The 17340-nt window shown below is 38.3% G+C and overlaps 2 protein-coding genes across 2 annotated transcripts in view; both read right to left on the bottom strand.

Annotated features, from left to right (window-relative positions):
- Window positions 1-17340, bottom strand: part of LOC140168207 (7SK snRNA methylphosphate capping enzyme-like) — a 113220-nt gene that overhangs the window by 47190 nt on the left and 48690 nt on the right. The window lies entirely within an intron of this gene.
- Window positions 2860-14656, bottom strand: LOC140168204 (ubiquitin-conjugating enzyme E2 J2-like). Its single transcript, XM_072191542.1, is given in 7 exon segments — window positions 2860-6041; window positions 9690-9770; window positions 10377-10433; window positions 10436-10517; window positions 11280-11423; window positions 12353-12471; window positions 14277-14656. Coding segments are annotated over 6 exon segments (717 nt in total). The 5' UTR covers window positions 14277-14656; the 3' UTR covers window positions 2860-5807.

Here is a 17340-nt window from a genome sequence, read left to right as displayed (position 1 = left end):
AATTTGTAAGTAAAATACTGCAGGAAGAGTTAAATAAATCATAATTATAAATATCTTATTTATTTATGTCACATGATTTATGATTTAATATGTTTTACGTTTTACTATCTGATGCAGTGGCGTTGCCAGTAAATTTGTTGAGGGTGGGGGGTAAAGTGAATTTCAGGGGGGAAAATCAACAAATTTTGCACAAAATTTCAATAAAAAATTGGAAATTTTCATAATTTTGGTTTTTACTGAAGCAGTGGCATAGTGTGGGTCATCACATTGGGGGGGCACCGGGTCTAATTGGGGGGGGGGGCACAAGCCATTTTTTGGCAATTTTCCTATGGGATTTTTTAAATTTTGAGATCGATTGGAGGAACCCCCCCACCCACTGCACCGCCACTGATCTAATGTTACAAACAATCTGTAATCTGTAATATGTTACGAACCGAGGCCTCAACTACACAGAAAGTTTTCTTTGGCAATAAAAAAAAAAAAAGTTTGCCAACTGACCAACCCTGGCTTCCCAATTGTTTGAAACCGGAACCATATAATTTTACGCACCTTAATGTTAAACTATCTTTATATCTCTATCAAAAGTATATTTGTAATGCGAAATATAATGTTAATGTTACACTAAACAATTGGCAACATAGCATGAAAACAAAATTAAACTAGACTTAGCTGTGGTCTAAGACCACGAACACAGCCGTGTTGTTACCCCTTAATGACCTTTGACCCCAAAATATATGAAAACCCCATAGACATTGGCTAATGTCATTGTATGTGCACGTGGCATCACTTTTTGCCATGTTACTTGTGGCAGAAGGGCATTTTGAAGGTTTTTCGTCTCAGACCGAAGTGACCCCTCAATGACATTTGACCCCAAATAAAAAAATACCACATATGAATTGGGTAACCACAATTCATGTGTGAACATACTATGTTTTTCTTAGCAAATAAAAATTTTGAAGGTTTTTCGTTTTATACCGGAAGTGACCCCTTAATGACCTTTGACCCCAACTCTGTGTACACCCCATAGACACTGGGTAATAACAATGCATGTGTGCAAGTGGCGTCACTGTCCTACAGAATCTGTGGAAGAAGATGCATTTTAAAGGTATTTCGTTTTATACCGGAAGTGACCTCTAAATGAGATTTGACCCCAAATAAAAAAATACCACATATACATTGGGTGACTGCAGATCATGTGTGAACATACCGTTACTGTCCCATGTTTTACTTAGCTAATAAAATTTTTTGAAGGTATTTCGTTATATAACGGAATTGACCCCTTAATGACCTTTGACCCCAAATCTGTGTACACCCCATAGACACTGGGTAATAACAATGCATGTGTGCAAGTGGCGTCTCTGTCCCACATAATTTGTGGAAGAAGATGCATTTTAAAGGTATTTCTTTTTATACGGAAGTGACCCCTTAATGAGCTTTGACCCCAAATAAAAAAAAAAATACCACATATACATTGGGTGACTGCAGATCATATGTGAACATACCGTTACTGTGCTATGGTTTACTTAGCTAATAAAAATTTTGAAGGTTTTTCGTTTTATACCGAAGTGACCCCTTAATGACCTTTGACCCCAAATCTGTGTACACCACATAGACACTGGGTAATAACAATACATGTGTACACGTGGGGTCACTGTCCAACGTAAGTTGTGGGAGAAGATGCATTTTTAGTTGAAATCACGTTTTTGACCCCTGTGACCCCTGCATGACCTTTGACCCCACAAGTTTCATGTGACATGTAGGGGCACGGTCAATGATCATTGTGACCAAGTTAGGTCAAAATCGATGTAAGCATGTGAGTGCTAGAGCAAATGTAATGGTTGACAGAAGAAAGAAGAAGAAGAAGAAGAAAGAAAGAAAGAAAGAACCTGTAAGAAAAAGGACACAGCCGTGACTAACGTCACGGCTGTGTAACTATCAAAAGTACTTGGTATTAATGTGAATATAATGTTACACTGAAAACAACGACACCTATGGTGCCATAGCCTCACCTGATTTGAGCATTGACAACTGGAAAAACATTGATAATCAGTGGCATATCGGGGGGGGGGGAGCAGCTGCCCCCTCCCTCCATGTGGAACAGATGCCCTCCCCCATGTGAGAAGTCTTTACCACTCTTGCCCCCCCCCTGTGGGTTGCTGGCCACCCTGATATTTAAGATTTGCACACATTTTTTCTACTTTTTAGCCCATTTACGTCAAATTTTCCCCCTTGAAAGTTCCTTTGCTCCCCTTCAGGAAAAGTCGTCCTGACTACGCCACTTCTGATAATATAACACCCACAAAGCGCTATTTTTGCTTTGAACAAGTCATTTGAGCTTAAACATCTAACCCTTTTAGCTAGACTACAGCAGCCTGATTGTGCAATATAAAATCAACTCTATAGTGTGCAAATTCTATTTCCAACAAGTATTTGCCCCATCAGAGCTATTTCCTGAAATTTCATAAATGTGTGTATCATACATTTATGCCTCTGGGTGACCTTTGACCTTATTGTTACCAACTCCCCACTTGACCCTTCCCATATTAAAGGCCCATTCAGTGATTTGCTCATCCGGACGATCGTAAAAATCATCAAAATTCAGATTTTGGTACCTTTGTAATTGGCATAGATGTGCTAACATAGCCTGCTAGTGGTTCGGTCGAAAGCCGTGTATTTTAGACATTTTAAAGCATTTGCATGATTCTGGACTTTTGATACTGACAGTACAAAAAGTCAGACTTCGAGATCGAAAGAAGCTCACTCTCCACGCACCAACACGCGTTGCGTATTGTTTCTACTACTTATTACATCAGTAGCTACTATTTTAAACAAAATACACAATTTTAACTGTTTTTCATATTTGAATTGACCGTTAGTTTGCCTCGGTGACCTTTAATTGCTTATTTTGTTTTCTACTACAAAAATTAAGCGTCTGTTTTAAATCAATTTAGACTCTACTTCCCCCGTGTTAGAAACACTGGAATAGGAAGTTTTTCCAGTCGATTGGTGGTGCACTGTACGAAAATCTCGATTTTCTCGAGTCGATCTGAGTTGAAGTAGAAAACCTTTCTAAAACTTCTGTTTTTGACTAATTTGTCGATGTATTCAGGGAAAAGTGGTTTAATGAAATTCTGTAGACTTATTCTTTATTTCTAAGCAACTCTGACAAATTTCCATTTTTTAAATGTTCCTGTGAAATCACTGAAAGGGCCTTTAAGTGTTTTGACCAACATTGGTAATGATCTATTATTTCCAGGGGGAAAAATGGATTTTAAATATTTGTGCATATTGATTCTAATCGACCCAAAGATGACCCTTGACCTCAACTTCCTAAAGGTCACCATAAGTCCTTCACCCAACAATCATTGCTACCAAATTTGATTTCATTAGTAGTGATACTTTTGAAATAGCACCCTATTTAACTTAAATCGGAATTATCACAAACACATAGAGACAGAAATGGTGATTGCACAGTCTCGGAACAAATTCAGGCGAGACAAAATATTGGCAATAAAGCATTTAAAACGAAAATGAAACAATGTTAAATTTGCATGAAATTAAAAACACTAACATTGCACTGATTTTGTATCACAGGTCAGTATTATACATTTGGCTATTCCAGTTGAAGTACATATACCCCCTGTAGAAGACATGACCTTAATTAATCTCCTGAACAGGGGGGTAATAGACTTCAACTGGAGTAACCCATTTAGGTAACTATTTTGAAATTCACACTCCCTGTGTGAAAAAATTAAGTCATGTCTTTTACAGGGGGTGTATGGATATCATCTGTAATAGCACATAATGCACAAAAGAAAATAGGTCATGAGTTTTGGAATAGAACCAAATTAATTTGATATTTTTTTAAATAATGTTGCTGAACCCAAAAGAATATATTGGCAACATTTCGATTTATCCTTTTTCAGCAACAAGGATTACATTTTACTTACTTGATCACACCAAATATGAACTAAATTACCATATTCCTTTCATTAAGCACCCAAGCCCCAAAGAAGTGCCCACCAGTTTATTTTCTATTTGCAAAATGCAGTATTATAACCCAACCAAATCTGTTAAGGTAGGTCCAAAAGTTGTCACTTTTAATGGAAAAATGCAACTTTGTGGGCCTACATCTTTATCAAATTTCGAAAGTTAGGACATGCATTATTTTTATACTTCCAAATTTGCGTTGATCGGTACTGGTTTGAAAGACTTGTATATGATGCAAGATATAAGCGCCCACCTTAATATGACTTTTTTACATGCCCTAGGTGCTTAATGGAACAAATAGGTACATTTTTGTATGTTCCAACTGTGTTCATACTGGAAACAACATACCACACTTATTGATGAAAAGAACTTCACTACTGTACATGTAGCTACATGATGCATAGACCTTTCTCACTGATATCACAGACCAATGGATATTCAAACTTAACCAATGATATTCGAACCTGTAGCAAAATACTGTGGTTGCTGCACAATAGGAACAGCCCATTAGTCTGAACGGTCATTAGTTTGAAAAGGTTTAAAGTTAGGGTTTTTGGCATTTAGGTTAGGGTTAGGGATAAGGTTTATAGGGTTAGCATTATACGGTTAGTGTTAGGGATAGGGTTAGACTAGGGTAAGGCGTAAGGGTCAGAGTTAGGAGTAGAGTCAGGGTCATGTTTAGGGATAGAAGTAGGTTTAGGTTAGGATGAGGTTTAGGTTAGGTAAGGATTATGGTTTATAACCAAGTTCTGGGTTTTTTGGACTAATGATCCTTTGGACTATAGACCTGTTACCGCACAAATCAGTGTAGCGTAATGTGCTATGATCACCGGAGTACAACTTCACACCCCTGTCTTTGCCAGGCTGGACCAAATACTGATCAGAATAGCGATGTCAATGTAATAAGGGCTATTTGTAACTACATTCAGATGGCATCATGCTACATTGAGGAACAAAATGAAGTTGCTTTGTGGTGCGATGCATTGCCGCACTGCAAAATACTGCATTGCGGTATCGCAACAAAATTAAATACATTTTAACTTGGAAATGCGATGAGTTGCGGCAAAATGTAATCTATATATCGGCAACGCACTGCACTGCACCGCAAAGCAAATGCGGTGTAGTATGAACGAACCTTAACATCTCAATATCCAGTGAGTGCTAACTGGTCAGCGGGTTGATGACTGCTGCCTGTTGTGTTGATGATTGGTGTCGCTACGCTGTGCTATTCCTGTTGAAATCCAAACACCCCGCCATGAAAGACATGACCTTGACCTTCCACACAGTGAGTATGCATTACTGAATGGGTGACTCCATTTGAAATCTACACCCCCATGTGTGGAAGATTAAGGTTATGCTTTCCATAGGGGGTGTATGGATTTCAACTCAAACAGCCAAATCTTGCTCATTTTCAATCCTCCATTTTTTACAGCGCTGTTTAGGTTTATTTTAAAGATCATCCATGTTGAGCACAAAGCAACCAGCTATGCTATGATCAACTCATAATAGCCAAAAATTAATCCGTTTTTGTTACTAAAGTTTCAGCTTACGCTTGCGTAAATCTACAAAATCGAGCGTCTGTCACAAAATATGCAAAGCAGAGTTCGCACATTTGCTTACCAACTGTGTGTATGCCATTTTATATCAATCCCTGTTGTTATGAGTCCTGCCTAATATGAGCTGATCATGGTATAGGGGACACTTTTATAAACAAAATTAAGCTGCATCAATTGTAATAAGGTGCTGCTCACAAAAACCTTGATGAGGGTGCAAAACACAAGTACCATAAAACCTACACCAGCAGGACAATAGTATCTTTAGTCATCGGACTGTGCTATGCTTTTCAAAACATACTTGACAGTGTATGCAAAAGCAGCAAAGCCTACAATGACAAGAACATTGGCCAGCGTGCTACCTACAATCCCTTGTGCCCTTTGATCAGGCAATAATTGTCCATGTGCATTATTGGAAGAGTCACCGGTGATCAACCCGCCCGATTCCGTGCTGGCTTTTAGCTCTTCTTCTCGTCTTCTTAAATCTGCTTTGATATCCTGCAATAGAAAAGAAACAAAGTATGTGCTTATTAAAGTTAGTGATCTTTCAATATAAAAAAGTGGGTAATGGTGAATCCAATGGATGAGGACATAAAACACATAAAGAACCACTAAATGATAAAACCTTGAATATGAACAACAGGAAAGAAAAAGAGCAAGGTACACCACCTTGATGTGGGGAAACAAGTAAAATACAGACTAGACAGTATGCAGGGGTCAAAAACTGCAAATGTAGACATTAGAAGTAGGTTCATTTCGATAGCCAAAAATTACCAGTTCCAAAATGACGAATTTTAGTATAATTTACTTTAAATCATTAATATCTATATAATAATACGCTATTCTCTGTTTGTCTGTTTGTCTATTTGTCTATTTGTCTGTTTGTCTGTTTGTCTGTCTGTGACTGCTAATGTGAGGCCGTCGTAAGTCGTACGGGGCTCAAACTTGGTGAGTGGGTGTAGTTCTGTCCTGGCAAGAAGAAGTTTATGTTCGTTAAGTCATCCGACCTTGGGGCCCCTCCCAGGGGTCATCTGAGGTCAAATAGCTAAAACTGTCGTGTGTGAGGCCGTCGTGGAGGTCGTACAGGGCCCAAACTCGGTGGGTGGGTGTAGTTCTGTCCTGGCAAGAAGTTGTTTATGTTCGTTAAGTCATCTGACCCGGGGCCCCCTCCCAGGGGTCATCTGAGGTCAAATTACTAAAAACTGTCGTATGGGCATGAAACTTGGTAGGTACAGACAACATAAAGAGCCAAAATTTTGGAAGGTCATTTTGGGGTCATCAGAGGTCACCCACAGGTCATCTGAGGTCAAATTGGTAAAAACTGTCGTATGGGCATGCAACTTGGTACGTACAGTCAACATTTAAAGCCAAAATTTTGGAAGGTCATTTTTGGGGTCATGGGTACAGACAACATTGAGAGCCACTTTTTGGAAGGTCATTTTGGGGTCATCTGAGGTCAAATTAGTAAAACTGTCGTATGGGCATGAAACTTGGTGGGTACAGTCACCATCAGCCAGGTAATGTCGCGCCCAGCCGAGAACCGCCAAAAATGGGTAACCGCCTAGTATTACAATAATATCTATATAATAATACGCTATTCTCTGTCTGTTTGTCTGTCTGTCTCTCTGTGACTGCTAATGTGAGGCCGTCGTGGGTCGCACGGGGCTCATACTTGGTGGGTGGGTGCAGCTTGGTATGAGGAAGAACGAGTTTATATTTTTTAAGGTCAAAGGTCAAGGACGGGGTCAAGTTCAATTGAAGTCTAATTTCAAATTGCCCTATGGAGCTCAAACTTGGTGGGTGGGTGGACCTTGGACTAACAAACAAAAGTTTCCATGGTGACCTTTTTGTCAGACCTACGGTTAAGAGGTCATAGGTCAAGAAAGGTAACAAATTCGAATTGCCCCTATGGAGCTCAAACATCGTGGGTGGGTGGACCTTAGACTAACAAACAAAAGTTTCCACAGTGACCTTTTCATCATACCTATGGTTAAGAGGTCATAGGTCAAGAAAGGTAACAATTTCAAAGTGCTCCCATTGAGCTCAAACTTGGTGGGTGGGTGGACCTTGGACTAACAAACAAAAGTTTCCACGGTGATTTTTTCAATCAGACCTACGGTTAAGAGGTCATAGGTCAAGAAATGTCAAAATTTTCAATTGCCCCTATGGATCTCAAACTTGGTAGGTGGGTGGACCTTGGACTAACAAACAAAAGTTTCCACGGTGACCTTTTTCAGTCAGACCTACGGTTAAGAGGTCATAGGTCAAGAAAGGTCACATTTTCAAATTGCCCCTCTGGAACTCAAACTTGGTGGGTGGGTGGACCTTGGACTAACAAACAAAAGTTTCCACTGTGATCTTTTTTCAGACCCACGGTTAAGAGGTCAAAGGTCAAAAAGGTAAAAATTTCAAATTGCCTATGGAGCTCATACTTGGTGGGTAGGTGGAAATTGGACTAACAAACAAAAGTTCCATTGTGACCTTTTTTGTCACCTACGGTGGAGAGGTCATAGGTCAAAACACAAAGATTTCAAATTGCTTATGGAGCTCAAACTTGGTCGGTGGGTGCAACTTTGGCCAAGGAAGCCCAGGTTTGAGATCTGCAAAAGCCAATAACTATGACAGCCGAGAACCGCGAAATACGGGTAACCGCCTAGTCTATATAATAATACGCTATTCTCTGTCTGTAGATCTGTTTGTCTGTCTGTGACTGCTAATGTGAAGCCACCGTAGATCATACGGGGCTCAAACTTGGTGGGTGGGTGCAGCATGGTATGAGCAAGAACGAGTTTATATTTTTAAGGTCAAAGGTCAAGGATGGGGTGAAGTTCAATTGAAGTCTAATTTCAAATAATTTAAATGGCAAATCTAGCCATGCCATTGTGTTGACCTTGGACTATCAAACAAAAGTTTCCACGGTGACCTTTTTGTCAGACCAACGGTTAAGAGGTCAAAGGTCAAGAAAGGTAAAAATTTCAAACTGCCCCTATGGAGCTCAAACTTGGTGGGTAGCTGGACCTTGGACTAACAAACAAAAGTGTCCACTGTGACCTTTTCATCATACCTACGGTTAAGAGGTCATAGGTCAAGAAAGGTAAAAATTTCAAATTGCCCCTATGGAGCTCAAACTTGGTGGGTGGGTGGACCTTGGACTAACAAACAAAAGTTTCCACGGTGACCTTTTCATCATACCTACGGTTAAGAGGTCATAGGTCAAGAAAGGTAACAATTGCAAATTGCTCCTATGGAGCTTGAACTTGGTGGGTGGGTGGACCTTGGACTAACAAACAAAAGTTTCCACGGTGACCTTTTTCAGTCATACCTCACGGTTAAGAGGTCATAGGTCAAGAAAGGTAAAATTTCAAATTGCTCCCATTGAGCTCAAACTTGGTGGGTGGGTGGACCTTGGACTAACAAACAAATGTTTCCACGATGATCTTTTTCAAATCAGACCCACGGTTTTAGAGGTCATAGGTCAAGAAATGTCAAAATTTTCAATTGTCCCTATAGATCTCAAACTTGGTAGGTAGGTGGACCTTGGACTAACAAACAAAAGTTTCCACGGTGACCTTTTTCAGTCAGACCTACGGTTAAGAGGTCATAGGTCAAGAAAGGTAAAAATTTCAAATTGCCTTTGGAGCTCATACTTGGTGGGTTGGTGGAAATTGGACTAACAAACAAAAGTTCCATTGTGACCTTTTTGTCAGACCTACGGTTGAGAGGTCATAGGTCAAAAAACAAAGATTTTAAATTGCTCATGGAGCTCAAACTTGGTCGGTGGGTGTAACTTTGGCCAAGGAAGCCCAGGTTTGAGATCTGCAAACGCCAATAACTATGACAGCCGAGAACCGCGAAATACGGGTAACCGCCTATTAATGATGATTTAAGGTGGCATTTTAACTGAGAAATCAGCCACTTGGTTGCGTCGGAAAGACATGACTTGGATTTGGAGACCAACTGAATTAGACTGACAGAGGACAGTATTTTTGGGGCAACTGGTCGGCTGACCTGATCTGGCCAACAAGCTGTCTATTGAGAACCTTCTTGCTATGCATATGGTAATTATGCTAATGAATTGCCAAGACTTTGCGAAGTTCATTGGGGATTTTTGATTCTGGTCTGCTCTATTCAATGTGCTATACTCACCTCTACAATTTCTGGGAATAGTTCACAGAAGGTTGTGTTTTTCGAGTTAAATATACCGCTCTGTGATGCTAGTTGTCTTTTCTGAAATAAACAAAAATTCAGGGTCATGTTAGATCACAAATGAACAATTAGTGACGCATGGTACCTTTTCTGTTAAAGTCATGAATATTTTTGACATTGCCCTTGCTGCTTTTAGACTTCAGACTTTTATTACATTAATTATGAAATATCAAAATTTGGACAATGCCTTTTCAAAATTAAGGACAAAAGATTACTCTTCCCTTTCTAGGCAATTTCAGGCTTAGTAGCTCTAGTAAATGATTAAAAAAAATCATGTCTTCATTCCAGTTCAAACTGAAAACTACAGATATGAATGACAAAATATATTTGTAAGTTTTCCTCTTTGATAGCACAGCAGTACCACTGATTTCATCATAGAACCACGACCCCTGACCCACACTGGGGATTGACATACTTCAGTAATTGCATATAAAATTTACAAATAATATCCATACATTACAGTGCTTTTTTACACAAAATAATTTTCAACAATATAACCAACTATTTTACTCATTTTCTCACAAATTCACTTGCCAACATGTTCATGCACCGTATCCACTAATCCACTCATGCATATACTCACTCACAATTTCAATCAAACAATCAATCAAACTTGTGACAACTCACTGTGTAATCTGATGTTTCTATGCTTCCTAATGTTGGGTTCTTTTCTACCATGAAACTCTCAACAGTCCTGTTAGTATGGTGGATACACTCCACGCTGGGTTCCATGTGTCTGGATGAAAATCACTTATTGATAAACATAATCTGAAACCAGCAAAAAGAGTTGATAAATAGACAAGTTCACTCACAAGGGTATTTCACAACTTCTATTTAGTTTCATAAGTGATCACGTTAGTTTTAAAATGTAGATGGTGGGGGAAAAAAAATCAGTTTTCCCCACGCTTCCTGATGTTGCAACTGTGTTTTGGTCGCAACATAGCTCAACATTGGTGCTGCAAATTTCCAACCAATAAAAATTTCAGTTTTAGTTGACAAGAATTGATTTTCAAGTGAATGTTCATATGTGTTGGTAGATAATCAATTAAAGTTTACTCACAACATCTCGAAATATTGAGGCAATTCTCAATTTAGTTATTTTTGTGAAGAATTTATTTATTTATTATAACATAAATCTACAGACACCACAGACACTTAGAAGAACATGAGCATCTGGTGCTCTTAGTCTTTGCCTTTGTGTTCCAAAACTTGCCAATTTGCTTAAAACAAACAATTTGAGATTAAAACTGTCTTGTGATTTGCCTTGAAAATGGTTCCTCTTCAATTTGAATTTTCACTTGTGATAATCATTGGTCCAGATATGATAATTCTATTTCATTATTGAATTCTGAGATTTCATTTCACTATGGTATCAAAATTCATGAACTTGGTCCCATGCAATGATTTTTATAACCAATTATCTAACAAATTATTAAAAACTTCCCTGTACTACCAAAGTATCAGAAATTATTTTTGATGAACTTTAATTCAAAGATGAGATTGACCCTTGTGGAACCCTTTTGATCTTACCTTGTGTTACATTTAAATCTGCCATTTGGTGTTATCATATAGATGCTTGGAGGTTTGAATGGGAATTCTCTAGGAAATACAAGTTTGCCATGATACAATCCGCCTTCATATGGGGTTTCTGTTGGACCAGTTACTACATAATGCCTGCAAATAATCAAAATCAATGTGTAACAGCAGGAAAGTTGACAGAAAAGTATACATTTTGTGTGTGTGAATGATGTCACAGGTGTACTCCCAAGTTAACAAAACCCCTACATCAAATTACCTCTTAATAGGGGCCCAACTTTCACTGATTAACCATGGATGTACACACATTTTTTTAATGACATTGACATACATCCCAGCAAGTTGACATACATCCCAATCAACTGGGGACTGATTTTTTAATCACTGACAGGAGATGTACTAGCAAATGCTAAATGCATGTTAGGTTATTTGCAGCCCATTTAATTATATAGACTACAGGTATAATATGGTCCACCGGTTCCCGGGAGGTTCCTGCTTGAAACATAGATTATCATACTAATGTCCTTGTTCCGACATGATACACACCCCATGTACCCGACACACATGCAGCGCACAAAGCTCATTGAAAAGCTCCTTCTCAAACTTGTTTGATGGGGACAAAAACAGTCAGCAAATAATTGCTTATGATCTAGAAGTATGATTGTGGTTGGGGTTGAACGTAAACATTTCACATCCAATGTCAGTTAGCATTGCTACCATATTAAACATACTGTATACACATTGCAAGTTGTTTAGGCTGAACAAAAATGATTGTGTTTCCGGTAACATAGGTCCTGGAGTGAACACTTGACCAGTGAGCCAAATATTTTATTTGGTTACAAATATTTTGAATTCTGGTTATGCTGTTTTAAAGAAAATGGGTCGACAGTCGCTCAAGAAAATATTTCATTTTTGAAAATATTTTTACTTACATAATTAGGATAATACAGGTCACTGTAATTAAATTATCTTTATGAAAATATTGTCACATTCAAATATAAATGATATTAAAATGTACATGATCCAACCAAGTGGGACTCAAAATCAGTTACTGCAGGTTCACCTACCATTCTAATATATTTGACGGTAATGGGACTGCTGTAACAAATGGTACCGGATCTTTCTTGATTCTCAGGTAGTCCTGCTTTAGTCTGGCTGTTGCCGTTGTGCTAACACGTTTACTCATCTGTAACAATAACAGAGTAACAAGGTTGATAATTTCAATTAAAGCGATTTTTAACATGAAAACATTGGAAATTTATATTTTACAGAACCAGTCCATGCCAAATCACCTGATTTGAAGGCAGTTATTACAATGTACCTCTTCTAGCCTTTGCATCGGGTTTGAGATTGGAATTCAAGTTTCCTTTCTCACAAAGTTAGGGCTAAGAGTAAAATTGTACAATTGTGTTTGGGAGTAGCCTTCTCTCCTTTCTTTTTTTTCCTTGCTATTTTCTTCCATCTCTTGCTTTGTTTATCAAAGCTATCTAGGCCAGCCTGCATTTTATTAGCCTACACTGGCTATCCAGGCTTGTGCCTTTTTTTTAGTATGAGCTTGGAATGGTCCATGGATTTCCCCTGGATTAGCATGTGTCCCTCACGGACCAAATGAAAGAACTTTCAGCTAAATTGTCAGAAGATTGATTCAGCCAATCAGAACCCCACTTCCGTGTTTACGCTCTGCACACTCTCAAAATGTAAACTAGTGCCGTCCCGTTCGTCTCTGACAAAAATTGTAGCTTCACTAGCTAGTTTTTAACTTGTTCATCCACAGGATTTTCCTCGCTAGAGTTGCACTTGGCTCAATTTTCTGGGCCGATATCTGTATGAAGTTGATGGGTGGTTGAAAAGTCCCATGCACGCCGTGCATGTACATGTACAGTAGAAAAGTTACATGCACAAGCAAAAATCTACATGAACTGGTGCATGTGTGCGCCTGGGTAAATCAAACCCTGACAAATCACATTTAAAACAAACTTATAATATTGACCATAATAAAAATGAACAAAACTGTCTGCAATGATCATGATGTCCCAGCGATATGTGCTTTTGTGAATTTACGCGTGCGTAAGTTGGAACTTTATTGACTCGCGCAGTAACAAAAACCGAATAATTCCCGCCTATTAAGAGCTGATCAAAGTATCAACTGACCACAAATGACAAATAACCATGACGTCAAAATTACACCAACAGAAAATGCCAATGATTAGGTATCACAGGGAAACCTCGGTTAACACATTTGTTAGTCAGTCAAAATGGCCTAAACCGGCAATACAAATTTACATTGAAATTAAAAAGAAGCTTTTTAAGAAGGAAACCTTCATAAATATGTTGTCTATACTTCACTTGACCCAAATATATGATTTTTTTTGTGATAAGAGACTCGCACATGGAATTTCAGAGAGATTTTGATAGCAGTTCCATTAAAAAAAGGTGCTATCGTCATGAGACTAAGATCTAGAAACACCCCGTAATGCTGTTTTGGGGAATTTTGCTAGGAGAATCTTTTTGATGAAAGTCAATCTTTGACAAGATGTAACTTTTCTACGGAAAGTGCTATGACAAAAAGGTTTTCAGTGTTGGCTTTCTTTACTCAAGGGCTTTAATTTGATATATAAAATGATGCAGTTTGATGGCAAATTTGAATTCACCTGGCATACCTACAATGATGCCACTGCCAGACACTGACCCAATGGACCGAGACAGACAGTCGCGAGTCGGCGCCTGGGAATTTTGAATATATCGGCATCGCATGTTGAAATACGGTTGTTCTAGTTTTTTTTATGGTCAATATAAGTTAGTTTTAAATAAAACCATGTGATTCGTGCTTGATAATCATTTTTCTAAGATATATAAAACAGTCATAGGCATGATCATCCGATGGCGATGATGTGGTGATTGTCAAAAAGACTTCCTTTAAATGGAAATAAGCTTACCGGTACTTAAAATAAAAATTTACTCTTGCTGAACACGAAGTTGAATTTAACTTACTTTGTTTTATGCTTGTAGAAACAAACTTGTCAAGCCCAGTTGAAATCTAAAGATACGTATAAACAAGTCCAACCCTCAACGCAATTTGGTCCCAAACTACGATAAATTTGTAAAAATTAGTAGGTGACAGATGTTGAATTTTAAAACCAAAACACAAAACTAAAGCAGCTACGATCCGGAATTAACCGGGACTGTATGACGCCTATTAAAACGTTTCAGTGCACGGAATCTGCCCCATTTTACTGTAAAATATATAGTGAACTAAATATATGGGATATATTTCATACAGTATAAAATATACAACGCTAAAAGGGAAAATTTTATCCCGATTGATCACGCAACTAACTCGGATTCGCCGTCACATCGAATGATGCAGAAAGGACAAGTAGTCTCAGCGATGGATTCAAATTACTCGTAATACGGATTTTATAATAGGCGAATGCCACGAAGTGCAGGGATGGTAAAAGAGACGGTTTAAAAATCCGGAATGGGTGAACAGGCCACCTAACTGCTCAAAAATAAGCCAGAAGGTAAATAATTATTTAGGGACCAGTCAAGGGGGGGTAATTTGGGACTAGGTTGTGTTTTTACGAAAATCATATGGAAATAAACTTTGGTGTATCTGCTCACGCCACTTTCAAGAGGTCTTTTTAACCTGAGACGAGGTATATTCGTCTCAGTTTTTAACACAGGAAAAAAATGTCGATTTTCCACCAATCTTCAACCACTACCGTAAAAATGGGGTAGCCTAACTTTGGGCACTTTTCAGAGTTTTTAAACCACTGCTTGCCAAACAAAACCAATAATATTTCTAATTATCTCCTTTTTATGACATTAGGGTTCCCTTCTACACCTTGAAGTTGAAAAAGATTTTAAAATAATTTTGTAAGGGTGCCCATGGGGTTAAAAAATAGCCTGACCAAAGTTACCCCGCATTTGGGGCAACTTTGGTCAGAGTATTACATTCCATGAAGAAAAGAAATTCAAAAAAATTGATCTTGGCTGTACATGGGCAAGTTTTTTTTGTGACATTTGACCCCTTGCAAAATTAATCAAGCACACATTCTTGCTCACAAATATTGATTTCTATTTTTCTGAAAAAAATGTTAAAAAAATGCTCATATAATTTGGTCAAAATTTTAGAGGAAATTGGACAAAAGCGATTATTATTATTTCTTCCAAATATATTTCTTAACAAATTGACACCAAATATGACTAAAAACAATATTGCTGTACGAAAATATGACCATTTAAAAAAATATATTTGCCCGACCAAAGTTACCCCGCTGACCGAAGTTACCCCAATACGGGTACCGAAAAACGAAAAATGTTTCTTCCCTCGGTATTAAAAACTTTGATATAGGCCTATCTACTTTCAAATAACATTTAAAAAATCCTTTTAGTTTCGGGGAAAGGTGGCACTTTTTACTTAGAAAGTTGTAGGCCTACGTTTTTCAATTTTCAATGCATGGAAATGAGACATTTTGCAACTTTTTTGAGCAAATTATTTGATAAATAATTTCAAAATATTTCCCTGAAACATAGGCCTAATTTTCTTCGCATTGCAATAAACCGTGCACTAGAGATAGAGAAATTATCTTTATGATGATATAAAATTCATGTAATTTTAGCAAGAGGTGGCACTTTTTAATCCAAAATAGTAATATTAAATATCACCAAAACTCATTTCTTTGATGTGCAGGGGAATTTCTACCTAACAAATGGAAATCGATCTGCCGTGACGAGTGAACAATGGGAATCACAATGGGTTTTGCAACAAAAAAATGTTGCTATTCATGCTGTCAAATTTCAAAGTTGCTCAAATTGTGTTAAAAGGTCACGTTTTTGGTTCTATGGTGCTCAAAAACGTCAACTCCAATGTTGCCAAAAGATGTGTCAAAATGTTCGTTTTGATAAATCAATTCAATTTGGCAAAATCGGAGCACTTAGATGTTTTTGACCCCATAGAGCCAAAATCGTGACCTTTGACCTTTTCGGTTCGGCCTATAACTCAAGAGCGGTACTTTACATTTTTGAATCCTTGTGACTAGGGAATACATTGGAATGGTTTTACATGTATAACACAATTTGAGCAACTTTGAAATTTGGCCCTATATGTAAAGTTCGATGACATTTTCCCGCCAAAAGCTACTCCGGTCACTTGCAATGATGCTGTAGCCATCAAAGTGCAGCTTTGCCCCCCCTTCAAGTGGAACCAAACACCCCGTCTGAGGGCATCAGGCACACACACTGTTGCAAGGTGAATTTTGGGGGGGGGAATCGACCAATTTTGCGCAAAATTGCCGCAAAAAGTGGAAATGTACGTAATTTTGTGGGTTTTGCTCCCAGGGGGGTCACTCCCATTGTGGCCTGTACACCATCCGCGATAATCAACTTTTGAAAAGCACCCTAAACAAGGATTTAACCCTTGGCTAAAACGACACCCTAAACAGGGATTTCATTCCTAACATCAAATTTCATACCCTAAATTTCATTTCCGCGTATTTAGAAATTGCAATTTTGCTACCCTTTTTTCATGTTTTTGACACCCTAAACGCGTTACGCGCGTATCGTGCCTACCCACGAAAAACGACCCTTTTTACGCGTTTTCATTATCGCGGATGGTGTACAGGCCACAATGGGGAGTGACCCCCCGGGTTTTGCTTCAAAAGTGTGTGAGGCACGTGAACTGTATATCGCGAATTTCAAATTTGCAAAAGTATATATATTCTACAAATCATGTTAACATAGCGTGTATTTTAGTCTTTGAGCTTCCAAAAAAAAAGGCTTCATGATGAGTGCGCGCGTAGCGCGCTAAAATTTGGTATTTTTAGTTTGGGGTTAATTTTGGTGGGACAGACGCTCCTTTCCCCTTTTATTTTCCTTTACTCCTCATTTCCTCTTTCATTTTTGTCAGAGGGAGCACAACTTGTTAAGTGCTTTATGTTTCTTCTTTTTAAATTTCCTGAATATTTTCCAGTTTTCCCTCTTTCTCAGTGGCATTTACTAGTATTGATACACTGAATTCCTTCCATTCCTTCAAGCTCCTTCATGACTTTTGTTC

Source organism: Amphiura filiformis, chromosome 13 (assembly GCF_039555335.1).
Source record: "Amphiura filiformis chromosome 13, Afil_fr2py, whole genome shotgun sequence".
In the NCBI taxonomy this organism is placed as follows: Eukaryota; Metazoa; Echinodermata; class Ophiuroidea; order Amphilepidida; family Amphiuridae; genus Amphiura; species Amphiura filiformis.
The sequence above is the reverse complement of the archived record's forward strand: the minus strand, read 5'-3'. Positions and strand labels throughout refer to the sequence as shown.